Source organism: Lampetra planeri, unplaced genomic scaffold (genome assembly GCF_965212315.1).
Source record: "Lampetra planeri unplaced genomic scaffold, kcLamPlan1.2.h2 scaffold_137, whole genome shotgun sequence".
In the NCBI taxonomy this organism is placed as follows: Eukaryota; Metazoa; Chordata; class Hyperoartia; order Petromyzontiformes; family Petromyzontidae; genus Lampetra; species Lampetra planeri.
The window spans coordinates 82,501-96,238 of record NW_027614088.1 but is presented as its reverse complement, the minus strand read 5'-3'; the positions used below and the strand labels follow the sequence as shown (position 1 = coordinate 96,238).

General features: G+C 52.9%; 1 protein-coding gene and 1 long non-coding RNA gene across 9 annotated transcripts in view; both read left to right on the top strand.

Moving 5' to 3' along the window:
• TECR (trans-2,3-enoyl-CoA reductase) overlaps positions 1 to 13,738 on the top strand; it is a 53,669-nt gene that overhangs the window by 30,728 nt on the left and 9,203 nt on the right. For all 5 annotated transcript variants that reach the window (XR_013589382.1, XR_013589383.1, XR_013589381.1 and 2 more), the window contains exons 5-8: positions 717 to 820; positions 4,647 to 4,759; positions 6,010 to 6,115; positions 10,721 to 10,793. Coding sequence is in view for 2 of the 5 variants with exons in the window: in XM_078622187.1 (XP_078478313.1) it covers positions 717 to 820; positions 4,647 to 4,759; positions 6,010 to 6,115; positions 10,721 to 10,793 (396 nt within the window). In the remaining 3 variants the exon portion in view is untranslated. The remainder of the gene's footprint in view (positions 1 to 716; positions 821 to 4,646; positions 4,760 to 6,009; positions 6,116 to 10,720; positions 10,794 to 13,738) is intronic.
• LOC144739220 (uncharacterized) lies at positions 7,311 to 9,789 on the top strand. 4 transcript variants are annotated; one of them, XR_013589388.1, is made up of 5 exons: positions 7,311 to 7,732; positions 7,776 to 7,975; positions 8,016 to 8,055; positions 8,499 to 9,178; positions 9,345 to 9,789. It is a non-coding gene; the product is annotated as an uncharacterized LOC144739220 (long non-coding RNA). The 4 variants fall into 4 exon arrangements; XR_013589386.1 differs by having other exon boundaries at positions 7,776 to 8,055; positions 9,345 to 9,644; positions 9,715 to 9,774; XR_013589385.1 differs by having other exon boundaries at positions 7,776 to 8,055.

The following is a 13,738-nucleotide window of genomic DNA, read 5'->3' as shown; positions in this document are numbered from 1 at the left end:
CTCTGTGGCTCTCTGTGGGTCTCTGTGGGTCTCTATGGGTCTCTGTGGGTCTCTACGGGTCTCTGTGAGTCTCTGTGGGTCTCTGTGGGTCTCTATGGGTCTCTGTGAGTCTCTGGGGGTCTCTGTGGGTCTCTGTCAGTCTCTGGGGGTCTCTGTGGGTCTCTGTGAGTCTCTGTGTGTCTCTAGGGGTCTCTGTGGGTCACTGTGAGTCTCTGTGTGTCTCTAGGGGTCTCTGTGAGTCTCTGTGGGTCTCTGTGAGTCTCTGTGGGGTTCTGTGAGTCGTTGTGAGTCTCTGTGGGTCTCTGTGGGTCTCTGTGGGTCTCTATGAGTCTCTGTGGGTCTCTGTGGGTCTCTGTGTGTGTGTGTGTCTTGGTGTGTCTCTGTGGCTCTCTGTGGGTCTCTGTGGGGTGTCTGTGGGTCTCTGTGGGTCTCTGTGAGTCTCTGTGGGTCTCTGTGAGTCTCTGTGAGTCTCTGTGGGTCTCTATGAGTCTCTGTGGGTCTCTGTGGGGTGTGTGTGGGTCTCTGTGGGTCTCTGTGGGGTGTCTGTAGGTCTATTATGAGTCTCTGTGAGTCTCTGTGAGTCTCTGTGGGTCTCTGTGAGTCTCTGTGGGTCTCTGTGTGTCTCTATGGGGTCTCTATGGGTCTCTGTGGGTCTCTGTGTGACCTCTGTGTGACCTCTGTGTGACCTCTGTGTGACCTCTGTGTGACCTCTGCAGGGGGTCGCGTGTTGGCGGATGAGGAGGTGTTGCAGGATCTGCCCCTTGGCTCCGATGGGACCCTCTACCTGCGAGACCTGGGACCCCAGGTCGCGTGGACCACCGTGAGTAGTAGTGTATAGTGTAGTGTATAGTGTAATAGTGTATAGTATAGTGTAGTAGTGTATAGTGTAGTGTATAGTGTAGTGTATAGTGTAGTGTATAGTGTAGTGTATAGTGTAGTGTATAGTGTAGTGTATAGCAGAGGTGTGGACTCGAGTCATGTGACTTGGACTAGAGTCAGACTCGAGTCATGAATTTGATGACTTGCGACTCGACTTGGACTTGCATAACAATGACTTTGTCCCACCTATGAGATGTGGACTCGAGTCATGTGACTTGGACTCGAGTCATGAATTTGATGACTTGCGACTCGACTAGGACTAGTGTAGTGTGTAGTGTGTAGTGTATAGTGTATAGTGTAGTAGTGTATAGTGTAGTGTAGTAGTGTATAGTGTAGTGTGTAGTGTAGTGTATAGTGTAGTGTAGTAGTGTATAGTGTAGTGTATAGTGTAGTGTAGTAGTGTGTAGTGTAGTGTGTAGTGTATAGTGTAGTGTGTAGTGTAGTGTATAGTGTAGTGTAGTAGTGTATAGTGTAGTGTATAGTGTAGTGTAGTAGTGTATAGTGTAGTGTATAGTGTAGTGTGTAGTGTAGTGTATAGTGTAGTGTAGTAGTGTATAGTGTAGTGTATAGTGTAGTGTAGTAGTGTGTAGTGTAGTGTGTAGTGTGTAGTGTATAGTGTAGTGTAGTAGTGTGTAGTGTAGTGTGTAGTGTAGTGTATAGTGTATAGTGTAGTGTATAGTGTAGTGTGTAGTGTATAGTGTAGTGTAGTAGTGTATAGTGTAGTGTAGTGTATAGTGTAGTAGTGTATAGTGTAGTGTATAGTGTAGTGTGTAGTGTAGTGTAGTAGTGTATAGTGTAGTGTAGTAGTGTATAGTGTAGTGTAGTGTATAGTGTAGTAGTGTATAGTGTAGTGTATAGTGTAGTGTATAGTGTAGTGTAGTAGTGTATAGTGTAGTGTAGTAGTGTATAGTGTAGTGTAGTAGTGTATAGTGTAGTGTATAGTGTAGTGTAGTAGTGTATAGTGTAGTGTAGTAGTGTATAGTGTAGTGTATAGTGTAGTGTAGTAGTGTAGTCTAGTAGTGTATAGTGTAGTAGTGTATAGTGTAGTAGTGTATAGTGTAGTAGTGTATAGTGTAGTGTCGTAGTGTATAGTGTAGTAGTGTATAGTGTAGTGTATAGTGTAGTAGTAGTGTATAGTGTAGTAGTAGTGTAGTGTATAGTGTAGTGTATAGTGTAGTAGTGTATAGTGTAGTAGTAGTGTATAGTGTAGTAGTGTATAGTATAGTGTAGTAGTGTATAGTGTAGTGTATAGTGTAGTAGTGTATAGTGTGTAGTGTATAGTGTAGTAGTGTATAGTGTAGTAGTGTATAGTATAGTGTTGTAGTGTATAGTGTAGTAGTGTATAGTATAGTGTAGTAGTGTATAGTGTAGTAGTGTATAGTGTAGTGTTGTAGTGTATAGTGTAGTAGTGTATAGTATAGTGTTGTAGTGTATAGTGTAGTAGTGTATAGTGTAGTAGTGTAGTGTATAGTATAGTGTAGTGTGTATAGTGTAGTGTATAGTGTAGTGTATAGTGTAGTAGTGTATAGTATAGTGTAGTGTGTATAGTGTAGTGTATAGTGTAGTAGTGTATAGTGTAGTAGTGTATAGTGTAGTGTATAGTGTAGTAGTGTATAGTGTAGTGTGTATAGTGTAGTGTATAGTGTAGTAGTGTATAGTGTAGTAGTGTATAGTGTAGTAGTGTATAGTGTAGTAGTAGTGTATAGTGTAGTAGTAGTGTATAGTGTAGTAGTGTATAGTGTAGTGTAGTAGTGTATAGTAGTGTATAGTGTAGTGTAGTAGTGTATAGTGTAGTGTGTATAGTGTAGTGTAGTAGTGTATAGTAGTGTATAGTGTAGTAGTAGTGTATAGTGTAGTGTGTATAGTGTAGTGTAGTAGTGTATAGTAGTGTATAGTGTAGTAGTAGTGTATAGTGTAGTAGTGTATAGTGTAGTGTAGTAGTGTATAGTAGTGTATAGTGTAGTAGTAGTGTATAGTGTAGTGTGTATAGTGTAGTAGTAGTGTATAGTGTAGTAGTAGTGTATAGTGTAGTAGTGTATAGTGTAGTGTAGTAGTGTATAGTAGTGTAGTAGTGTATAGTGTAGTAGTGTATAGTGTAGTAGTGTATAGTGTAGTAGTGTATAGTGTAGTAGTGTATAGTGTAGTTGTAGTGTATAGTGTAGTAGTGTATAGTGTAGTACTAGTGTATAGTGTAGTAGTAGTGTATAGTGTAGTAGTGTATAGTGTAGTAGTGTATAGTGTAGTAGTGTATAGTGTAGTGTAGTGTATAGTGTAGTAGTGTATAGTGTAGTAGTAGTGTATAGTGTAGTGTATAGTGTAGTAGTGTATAGTGTAGTAGTAGTGTATAGTGTAGTGTAGTAGTGTAGAGTATAGTGTAGTGTATAGTGTAGTAGTGTATAGTGTAGTAGTGTATAGTGTAGTAGTGTATAGTGTATAGTGTAGTAGTGTATAGTGTAGTAGTGTATAGTGTAGTGTAGTAGTGTAGAGTATAGTGTAGTGTATAGCAGAGGTGTGGACTCGAGTCATGTGACTTGGACTCGAGTCAGACTCGAGTCATGAATTTGATGACTTGCGACTCGACTTGGACTTGCATAACAATGACTTTGTCCCACCTATGGTGTATAGTGTAGTAGTGTATAGTGTAGTAGTGTATAGTGTAGTAGTGTAGTAGTGTATAGTGTAGTGTATAGTGTAGTGTATAGTGTATAGTGTAGTAGTGTATAGTGTAGTAGTGTATAGTGTAGTAGTGTATAGTGTAGTGGTGTATAGTGTAGTAGTGTATAGTGTAGTAGTGTATAGTGTAGTAGTGTATAGTGTAGTTGTAGTGTATAGTGTAGTAGTGTATAGTGTAGTGTATAGTGTAGTAGTGTATAGTGTAGTGTGTATAGTGTAGTGTGTATAGTATAGTGTGTAGTGTAGTAGTGTAGTAGTGTATAGTGTAGTAGTGTATAGTGTAGTGTATAGTGTAGTAGTGTATAGTGTAGTAGTGTATAGTGTAGTAGTGTATAGTGTAGTGGTGTATAGTGTAGTAGTGTATAGTGTAGTGTGTATAGTGTAGTAGTGTATAGTGTAGTAGTGTATAGTGTAGTAGTGTATAGTGTAGTAGTGTATAGTGTAGTAGTGTATAGTGTAGTAGTGTATAGTGTAGTAGTGTATAGTGTAGTAGTGTATAGTGTAGTGTGTATAGTGTAGTAGTGTATAGTGTAGTAGTGTATAGTGTAGTAGTGTATAGTGTAGTAGTGTATAGTGTAGTAGTGTATAGTGTAGTAGTGTATAGTGTAGTAGTGTATAGTGTAGTAGTGTATAGTGTAGTAGTGTATAGTGTAGTAGTGTATAGTGTGTATGTTGTAAGCTGAGTGGAGTGTCTGCCTGGGCAGGTGTTTCTCACCGAGTAGTGTATAGTGTAGTGTAGTAGTGTATAGTGTAGTAGTGTATAGTGTAGTAGTGTATAGTGTAGTAGTGTATAGTGTGTATGTTGTAAGCTGAGTGGAGTGTCTGCCTGGGCAGGTGTTTCTCACCGAGTAGTGTATAGTGTAGTGTAGTAGTGTATAGTGTAGTAGTGTATAGTGTAGTAGTGTATAGTGTAGTAGTGTATAGTGTGTATGTTGTAAGCTGAGTGGAGTGTCTGCCTGGGCAGGTGTTTCTCACCGAGTAGTGTATAGTGTAGTGTAGTAGTGTATAGTGTAGTAGTGTATAGTGTAGTAGTGTATAGTGTAGTAGTGTATAGTGTGTATGTTGTAAGCTGAGTGGAGTGTCTGCCTGGGCAGGTGTTTCTCACCGAGTACGCCGGACCGCTGCTGATTTACCTCGTACTGTACCTGCGCCCGGCGCTCATCTACGGAGCCTCTTCCCGATCCTCCAGCCCCCACCTCGTTGTCCAGTGAGTCGCTCACTCGCTCGCTCGCTCGCTCGCTCGCTCACGCGCTCGCTCACGCGCTCGCTCACTCACGCGCTCACTCACGCGCTCGCTCATGCGCTCGCTCACGCGCTCGCTCACTCGCTCGCTCGCTCACGCGCTCGCTCGCTCACGCGCTCACTCACGCGCTCACTCACTCACGCGCTCGCTCACGCGCTCACTCACTCACGCGCTCACTCACGCACTCATGCGCTCACTCACGCGCTCACTCACTCGCTCGCTCACGCGCTCACCGCGCTCGCTCGCTCACGCGCTCACTCACGCGCTCACTCACTCACGCGCTCGCTCACGCGCTCACTCACTCACGCGCTCACTCACGCACTCATGCGCTCACTCACGCGCTCACTCACTCGCTCGCTCACGCGCTCACGCGCTCGCTCGCTCACGCGCTCACTCACGCGCTCGCTCACTCACGCGCTCACTCACGCACTCATGCGCTCGCTCACGCGCTCGCTCGCTCACGCGCTCACTCACGCGCTCGCTCGCTCACGCGCTCACTCACGCACTCACGCGCTCGCTCACTCACGCGCTCACTCACGCACTCATGCGCTCGCTCACACGCTCGCTCGCTCACGCGCTCACTCACGCGCTCGCTCGCTCACGCGCTCACTCACGCACTCACGCGCTCGCTCACTCACGCGCTCACTCACGCACTCGCTCGCTCGCTCACGCGCTCACTCACGCGCTCGCTCGCTCGCTCACGCGCTCACTCACGCACGCGCTCGCTCACTCACGCGCTCACTCACGCACTCGCTCGCTCGCTCACGCGCTCACTCACGCGCTCACTCACTCGCTCGCTCACTCGCTCACTCATTCGCTCGCTCACTCGCTCACTCGCTCACTCATTCGCTCGCTCACTCGCTCACTCGCTCACTCACGCGCTCGCTCGCTCACTCACTCACTCACTCGCTCGCTCACTCATGCGCTCGCTCGCTCACTCACTCGCTCGCTCACTCACGCGCTCACTCACTCGCTCACTCGCTCGCTCACTCACTCGCTCACTCACTCATTCACCCACTAACTCACTCACTCACACGCTCACTCAGTCGCTCACTCACTCACACACCCACCCACCCACTCACCCACCCACCCACTCACTAGCTCACTGCGTGTGTTGTTGCTGTGCTTCACCGTTCCCTCTTCGTCCGTGGACCGAGTACCTTGCCCCCCCCCCTCTCCCCCCCACCCTCCCCCCCCCCCTCCCCCTCACCCAGCTTGGCCTGTCTCTGCCACTCGCTGCATTTTGCCAAGCGCCTGCTGGAGACCGTCTTTGTCCACCGCTTCTCGCACGGAACGATGCCCCTACGGAACATCTTCAAGGTGCCGCCCCGCGGGAGATGTTGACCACCTCGCCTGGTCCACAGGAGGTCGTGGGTTCAATCCCTGACACCACAGTGGCTAGTGGAGATGTTGACCACCTCGCCTGGTCTACAGGAGGTCGTGGGTTCAATCCCTGACACCACAGTGGCTAGTGGAGATGTTGACCACCTCGCCTGGTCCACAGGAGGTCGTGGGTTCAATCCCTGACACCACAGTGGCTAGGGGAGATGTTGACCACCTCGCCTGGTCTACAGGAGGTCGTGGGTTCAATCCCTGACACCACAGTGGCTAGTGGAGACGTTGACCACCTCGCCTGGTCCACAGGAGGTCGTGGGTTCAATCCCTGACACCACAGTGGCTAGGGGAGATGTTGACCACCTCACCTGGTCTACAGGAGGTCCTGGTAGATGTTGACCATCTCGCCTGGTCTACAGGAGGTCGCGGTAGATGTTCACCACCTCGCCTGGTCTACAGGAGGTCGTGGGTTCAATCACTGACACCACAGTGGCTAGTGGAGATGTTGACCACCTCGCCTGGTCCACAGGAGGTCGTGGGTTCAATCCCTGACACCACAGTGGCTAGTGGAGATGTTGACCACCTCGCCTGGTCTACAGGAGGTCGTGGGTTCAATCCCTGACACCACAGTGGCTAGTGGAGATGTTGACCACCTCGCCTGGTCCACAGGAGGTCGTGGGTTCAATCCCTGACACCACAGTGGCTAGTGGAGATGTTGACCACCTCGCCTGGTCTACAGGAGGTCGTGGGTTCAATCCCTGACACCACAGTGGCTAGTGGAGATGTTGACCACCTCGCCTGGTCCACAGGAGGTCGTGGGTTCAATCCCTGACACCACAGTGGCTAGGGGAGATGTTGACCACCTCGCCTGGTCTACAGGAGGTCGTGGGTTCAATCCCTGACACCACAGTGGCTAGTGGAGACGTTGACCACCTCGCCTGGTCCACAGGAGGTCGTGGGTTCAATCCCTGACACCACAGTGGCTAGGGGAGATGTTGACCACCTCACCTGGTCTACAGGAGGTCCTGGTAGATGTTGACCATCTCGCCTGGTCTACAGGAGGTCGCGGTAGATGTTCACCACCTCGCCTGGTCTACAGGAGGTCGTGGGTTCAATCACTGACACCACAGTGGCTAGTGGAGATGTTGACCACCTCGCCTGGTCCACAGGAGGTCGTGGGTTCAATCCCTGACACCACAGTGGCTAGGAGAGATGTTGACCACCTCGCCTGGTCTACAGGAGGTCGTGGTAGATGTTGACCACCTCGCCTGGTCTACAGGAGGTCGTGGTAGATGTTGACCACCTCGCCTGGTCTACAGGAGGTCCTGGTAGATGTTGACCACCTCGCCTGGTCTACAGGAGGTCGTGGTAGATGTTGACCACCTCGCCTGGTCTACAGGAGGTCGTGGTAGATGTTGACCACCTCGCCTGGTCTACAGGAAATCGTGGTAGATGTTGACCACCTCGCCTGGTCTACAGGAGGTCGTGGTAGATGTTGACCACCTCGCCTGGTCTACAGGAGGTCGTGGTAGACGTTGACTACCTCGCCTGGTCTACAGGAGGTCGTGGTAGATGTTGACCACCTCGCCTGGTCCACAGGAGGTCGTGGTAGATGTTGTTGACCACCTCGCCTGGTGTACAGGAGGTCGTGGTAGATGTTGACCACCTCGCCTGGTCTACAGGAGGTCGTGGTAGATGTTGACCACCTCGCCTGGTCTACAGGAGGTCGTGGTAGATGTTGACCACCTCGCCTGGTCTACAGGAAATCGTGGTAGATGTTGACCACCTCGCCTGGTCTACAGGAGGTCGTGGTAGATGTTGACCACCTCGCCTGGTCTACAGGAGGTCGTGGTAGACGTTGACTACCTCGCCTGGTCTACAGGAGGTCGTGGTAGATGTTGACCACCTCGCCTGGTCCACAGGAGGTCGTGGTAGATGTTGTTGACCACCTTGCCTGGTGTACAGGAGGTCGTGGTAGATGTTGACCACCTCGCCTGGTCTACAGGAGGTCGTGGTAGACGTTGACCACCTCGCCTGGTCCACAGGAGGTCGTGGTAGACGTTGACCACCTCGCCTGGTCTACAGGAGGTCGTGGTAGATGTTGACCACCTCGCCTGGTCTACAGGAGGTCGTGGTAGACGTTGACCACCTCGCCTGGTCTACAGGAGGTCGTGGTAGACGTTGACCACCTCGCCTGGTCTACAGGAGGTCGTGGTAGACGTTGACCACCTCGCCTGGTCCACAGGAGGTCGTGGTAGACGTTGACCACCTCGCCTGGTCTACAGGAGGTCGTGGTAGATGTTGACCACCTCGCCTGGTCTACAGGAGGTCGTGGCAGACGTTGACCACCTCCCTTGGTCTACAGGAGGTCGTGGTAGATGTTGACCACCTCGCCTGGTCTACAGGAGGTCGTGGTAGATGTTGACCACCTCGCCTGGTGTACAGGAGGTCGTGGTAGATGTTGACCACCTCGCCTGGTCTACAGGAGGTCGTGGTAGATGTTGACCACCTCGCCTGGTCTACAGGAGGTCCTGGTAGATGTTGACCACCTCGCCTGGTCCACAGGAGGTCGTGGTAGATGTTGACCACCTCGCCTGGTCTACAGGAGGTCGTGGTAGATGTTGACCACCTCGGCTGGTCTACAGGAGGTTGTGGTAGATGTTGACCACCTCGCCTGGTCTACAGGAGGTCCTGGTAGATGTTGACCACCTCGCCTGGTCCACAGGAGGTCGTGGTAGATGTTGACCACCTCGCCTGGTCTACAGGAGGTCGTGGTAGATGTTGACCACCTCGCCTGGTCTACAGGAGGTCGTGGTAGATGTTGACCACCTCGCCTGGTCTACAGGAGGTCGTGGTAGATGTTGACCACCTCGCCTGGTCTACAGGAGGTCGTGGTAGATGTTGACCACCTCGCCTGGTCTACAGGAGGTCGTGGTAGATGTTGACCACCTCGCCTGGTCTACAGGAGGTCGTGGTAGATGTTGACCACCTCGCCTGGTCCACAGGAGGTCGTGGTAGATGTTGACCACCTCGCCTGGTCTACAGGAGGTTGTGGTAGATGTTGTTGACTACCTCGCCTGGTCTACAGGAGGTCGTGGTAGATGTTGACCACCTCGCCTGGTCTACAGGAGGTCCTGGTGGATGTTGTTGACTACCTCGCCTGGTCTACAGGAGATCGTGGTAGATGTTGACCACCTCGCCTGGTCTACAGGAGGTCGTGGTAGATGTTGACCACCTCGCCTGGTCTACAGGAGGTCGTGGGTTCAATCCCTGACACCACAGTGGCTAGGGGAGATGTTGACCACCTCACCTGATCTACAGGAGGTCGTGGTAGATGTTGACCACCTCGCCTGGTCTACAGGAGGTCGTGGGTTCAATCCCTGACACCACAGTGGCTAGGGGAGATGTTGACCACCTCACCTGATCTACAGGAGGTCGTGGTAGATGTTGACCACCTCGCCTGGTCTACAGGAGGTCGTGGTAGATGTTGACCACCTCGCCTGGTCTACAGGAGGTCGTGGGTTCAATCCCTGACACCACAGTGGCTAGGGGAGATGTTGACCACCTCGCCTGGTCTACAGGAGGTCGTGGGTTCGATCCTGGACCATGATATGTCTGTCTGTGTCTTTGTCTATGTGTGAGTGAGTGAGTGAGTGTGTGGGTGGGTGAGTGAGTGGCTGAGTGGATTAGTGGGTGGGTGAGCGAGTGAGTGTGTGGGTGGGTGAGTGAGTGGCTGAGTGGATTAGTGGGTGGGTGAGCGAGTGAGTGTGTGGGTGGGTGAGTGAGTGAGTGGCTGAGTGGATTAGTGGGTGGGTGAGCGAGTGAGTGTGTGGGTGGGTGAGTGAGTGGCTGAGTGGATTAGTGGGTGGGTGAGCGAGTGAGTGTGTGGGTGGGTGAGTGAGTGGCTGAGTGGATTAGTGGGTGGGTGAGCGAGTGAGTGTGTGGGTGGGTGAGTGAGTGGCTGAGTGGATTAGTGGGTGGGTGAGCGAGTGAGTGTGTGGGTGGGTGAGTGAGTGGCTGAGTGGATTAGTGGGTGGGTGAGCGAGTGAGTGTGTGGGTGGGTGAGTGAGTGGCTGAGTGGATTAGTGGGTGGGTGAGCGAGTGAGTGTGTGGGTGGGTGAGTGAGTGGCTGAGTGGATTAGTGGGTGGGTGAGCGAGTGAGTGTGTGGGTGGGTGAGTGAGTGGCTGAGTGGATTAGTGGGTGGGTGAGCGAGTGAGTGTGTGGGTGGGTGAGTGAGTGGCTGAGTGGATTAGTGGGTGGGTGAGCGAGTGAGTGTGTGAGTGTGTGAGTGAGTGGCTGAGTGGATTAGTGGGTGGGTGAGCGAGTGAGTGTGTGGGTGGGTGAGTGAGTGGCTGAGTGGATTAGTGGGTGGGTGAGCGAGTGAGTGTGTGGGTGGGTGAGTGAGTGGCTGAGTGGATTAGTGAGTGGGTGAGTGAGTGGATTAGTGTGTGAGTTTTTGTCTGTCTGTGTGTGACTGTGTGTCTGTCTGTGTGTGCCTGTGTGTGTGTGACTGTGTGTCTGTGTGTGTGTGTCTGTGTGTGTGTGTCTGTGTGTGTCTGTGTGTGTCTGTGTGTGTGTGTGTGTCACAGAACTGCTTCTACTACTGGGGCTTCGCTGCTTACCTGGCATACTACATCAACCATCCTCTGTACAGCCCTCCCAGTGAGTGCCAGGCTAGGTGCACCAGGAGGTCACGGGACAGACCCAGCAGGTGTCACGGGTTGACTGCTGTGCCAGGCTAGGTGCACCAGGAGGTCACGGGACAGACCCAGCAGGTGTCACGGGTTGACTGCTGTGCCAGGCTAGGTGCACCAGGAGGTCACGGGACAGACCCAGCAGGTGTCACGGGTTGACTGCTGTGCCAGGCTAGGTGCACCAGGAGGTCACGGGACAGACCCAGCAGGTGTCACGGGTTGACTGCTGTGCCAGGCTAGGTGCACCAGGAGGTCACGGGACAGACCCAGCAGGTGTCACGGGTTGACTGCTGTGCCAGGCTAGGTGCACCAGGAGGTCACGGGACAGACCCAGCAGGTGTCACGGGTTGACTGCTGTGCCAGGCTAGGTGCACCAGGAGGTCACGGGACAGACCCAGCAGGTGTCACGGGTTGACTGCTGTGCCAGGCTAGGTGCACCAGGAGGTCACGGGACAGACCCAGCAGGTGTCACGGGTTGACTGCTGTGCCAGGCTAGGTGCACCAGGAGGTCACGGGACAGACCCAGCAGGTGTCACGGGTTGACTGCTGTGCCAGGCTAGGTGCACCAGGAGGTCACGGGACAGACCCAGCAGGTGTCACGGGTTGACTGCTGTGCCAGGCTAGGTGCACCAGGAGGTCACGGGACAGACCCAGCAGGTGTCACGGGTTGACTGCTGTGCCAGGCTAGGTGCACCAGGAGGTCACGGGACAGACCCAGCAGGTGTCACGGGTTGACTGCTGTGCCAGGCTAGGTGGACCAGGAGGTCACGGGACAGACCCAGCAGGTGTCACGGGTTGACTGCTGTGCCAGGCTAGGTGCACCAGGAGGTCACGGGACAGACCCAGCAGGTGTCACGGGTTGACTGCTGTGCCAGGCTAGGTGCACCAGGAGGTCACGGGACAGACCCAGCAGGTGTCACGGGTTGACTGCTGTGCCAGGCTAGGTGCACCAGGAGGTCACGGGACAGACCCAGCAGGTGTCACGGGTTGACTGCTGTGCCAGGCTAGGTGCAGGAGGTGGTCACGGGACAGACCCAGCAGGTGCCATGGGTTGACTGCTGTGCCAGGCTAGGTGCATGAGGAGGAGGTCACGGGACAGACCCAGCAGGTGCCGTGGGTTGACTGCTGTGCCAGGCTAGGTGTACCAGGTGGTCACGGGACAGACCCTGCAGGTGCCGTGGGTTGACTGCTGTGCCAGGCTAGGTGCAGATGCACCATCACCTGTGCCCCCTACTGTGCCAACTTGCTGTGCTTTAGCCACCCGGCGCTCCGCTCGTTGTTGTGAGCGTCGCTCCTCCGCCCTCCGTTGTTGTTGGAGGGCGACTGCCTCCAACTGCCCAGTAGCGTCCTTCACGAGCCTCCTCCACTGAGGCCGATCTTGACACCGCTGGTACCAGTCATCGGCAAGTCCACTCAGCTCCACGTCCTCCTGTACCACATCACTCCATCTCTTCTCTAGCCCGTGTCACTCACCCACCCACCCACTCACCCACCCACACACTCACTCACCCACCCACACACTCACTCACCCACCCACCCACACACTCACCCACCCACACACTCACCCACTCACTCAGCTCCACGTCCTCCTGTACCACATCACTCCATCTCTTCTCTAGCCCGTGTCACTCACTCTCTCACCCACTCATTCACTCACTCAGCCACTCACTCACTCACCCACTCATTCACTCACTCACCCACTCACTCACACACTCACTCAGCTCCACGTCCTCCTGTACCACATCTCTTCTCTAGCCCGTGTCACTCACCCACTCACTCACCCAGTTACCCACCCACTCACACACTCACCCAGTCACCCACTCACTCACTTACACACCCACCCACTCACCCACCCGCTCACACACTCACTCACTCACTCACTTACACACCCACCCACCCATCACTCCATCTCTTCTCTAGCCCGTGTCACTCACACACTCACCCACTCACTCACCCACACACTCACCCACTCACTCACCCACCCACCCACCCACCCACTCACCCACCCACACACTCACTCACCCACCCACCCACCCACACACTCACCCACCCACACACTCACCCACTCACTCAGCTCCACGTCCTCCTGTACCACATCACTCCATCTCTTCTCTAGCCCGTGTCACTCACTCTCTAACCCACCCACCCACTCACCCACCCACACACTCACTCACCCACCCACACACTCACTCACCCACCCACCCACACACTCACCCACCCACACACTCACCCACTCACTCAGCTCCACGTCCTCCTGTACCACATCACTCCATCTCTTCTCTAGCCCGTGTCACTCACACACTCACCCACTCATTCACTCACTCACCCACTCACTCACTCACCCACCCACACACTCACTCAGCCACTCACTCACTCACCCACTCATTCACTCACTCACCCACTCACTCACACACTCACTCAGCTCCACGTCCTCCTGTACCACATCTCTTCTCTAGCCCGTGTCACTCACCCACTCACTCACCCAGTTACCCACCCACTCACACACTCACCCAGTCACCCACTCACTCACTTACACACCCACCCACTCACCCACCCGCTCACACACTCACTCACTCACACACCCACCCACCCATCACTCCATCTCTTCTCTAGCCCGTGCCGCGCCCGTTTAGCCCCCTCGATCCGGCCGAACAAAAGCTGTTGAGGCATGCGGTGGCTGGGCATGCGGGCTACATGACCCAGCCAACGCAGCCTTGCCTGCCGGGATTGCTCACCGATGGGACTTTGTCCAGATCAGACTTTGTGCAGAGACACACACACACACAGACACATGCTATTGTGTGTCTGTGTGTGTGTGTCTGTATGTGTGTGTGTCTGTGTGTGTGTGTCTGTGTGTCTGTGTGTATGTGTGTCTGTGTGTGTGTCTGTTTGTGTGTGTGTGTGTCTGTGTGT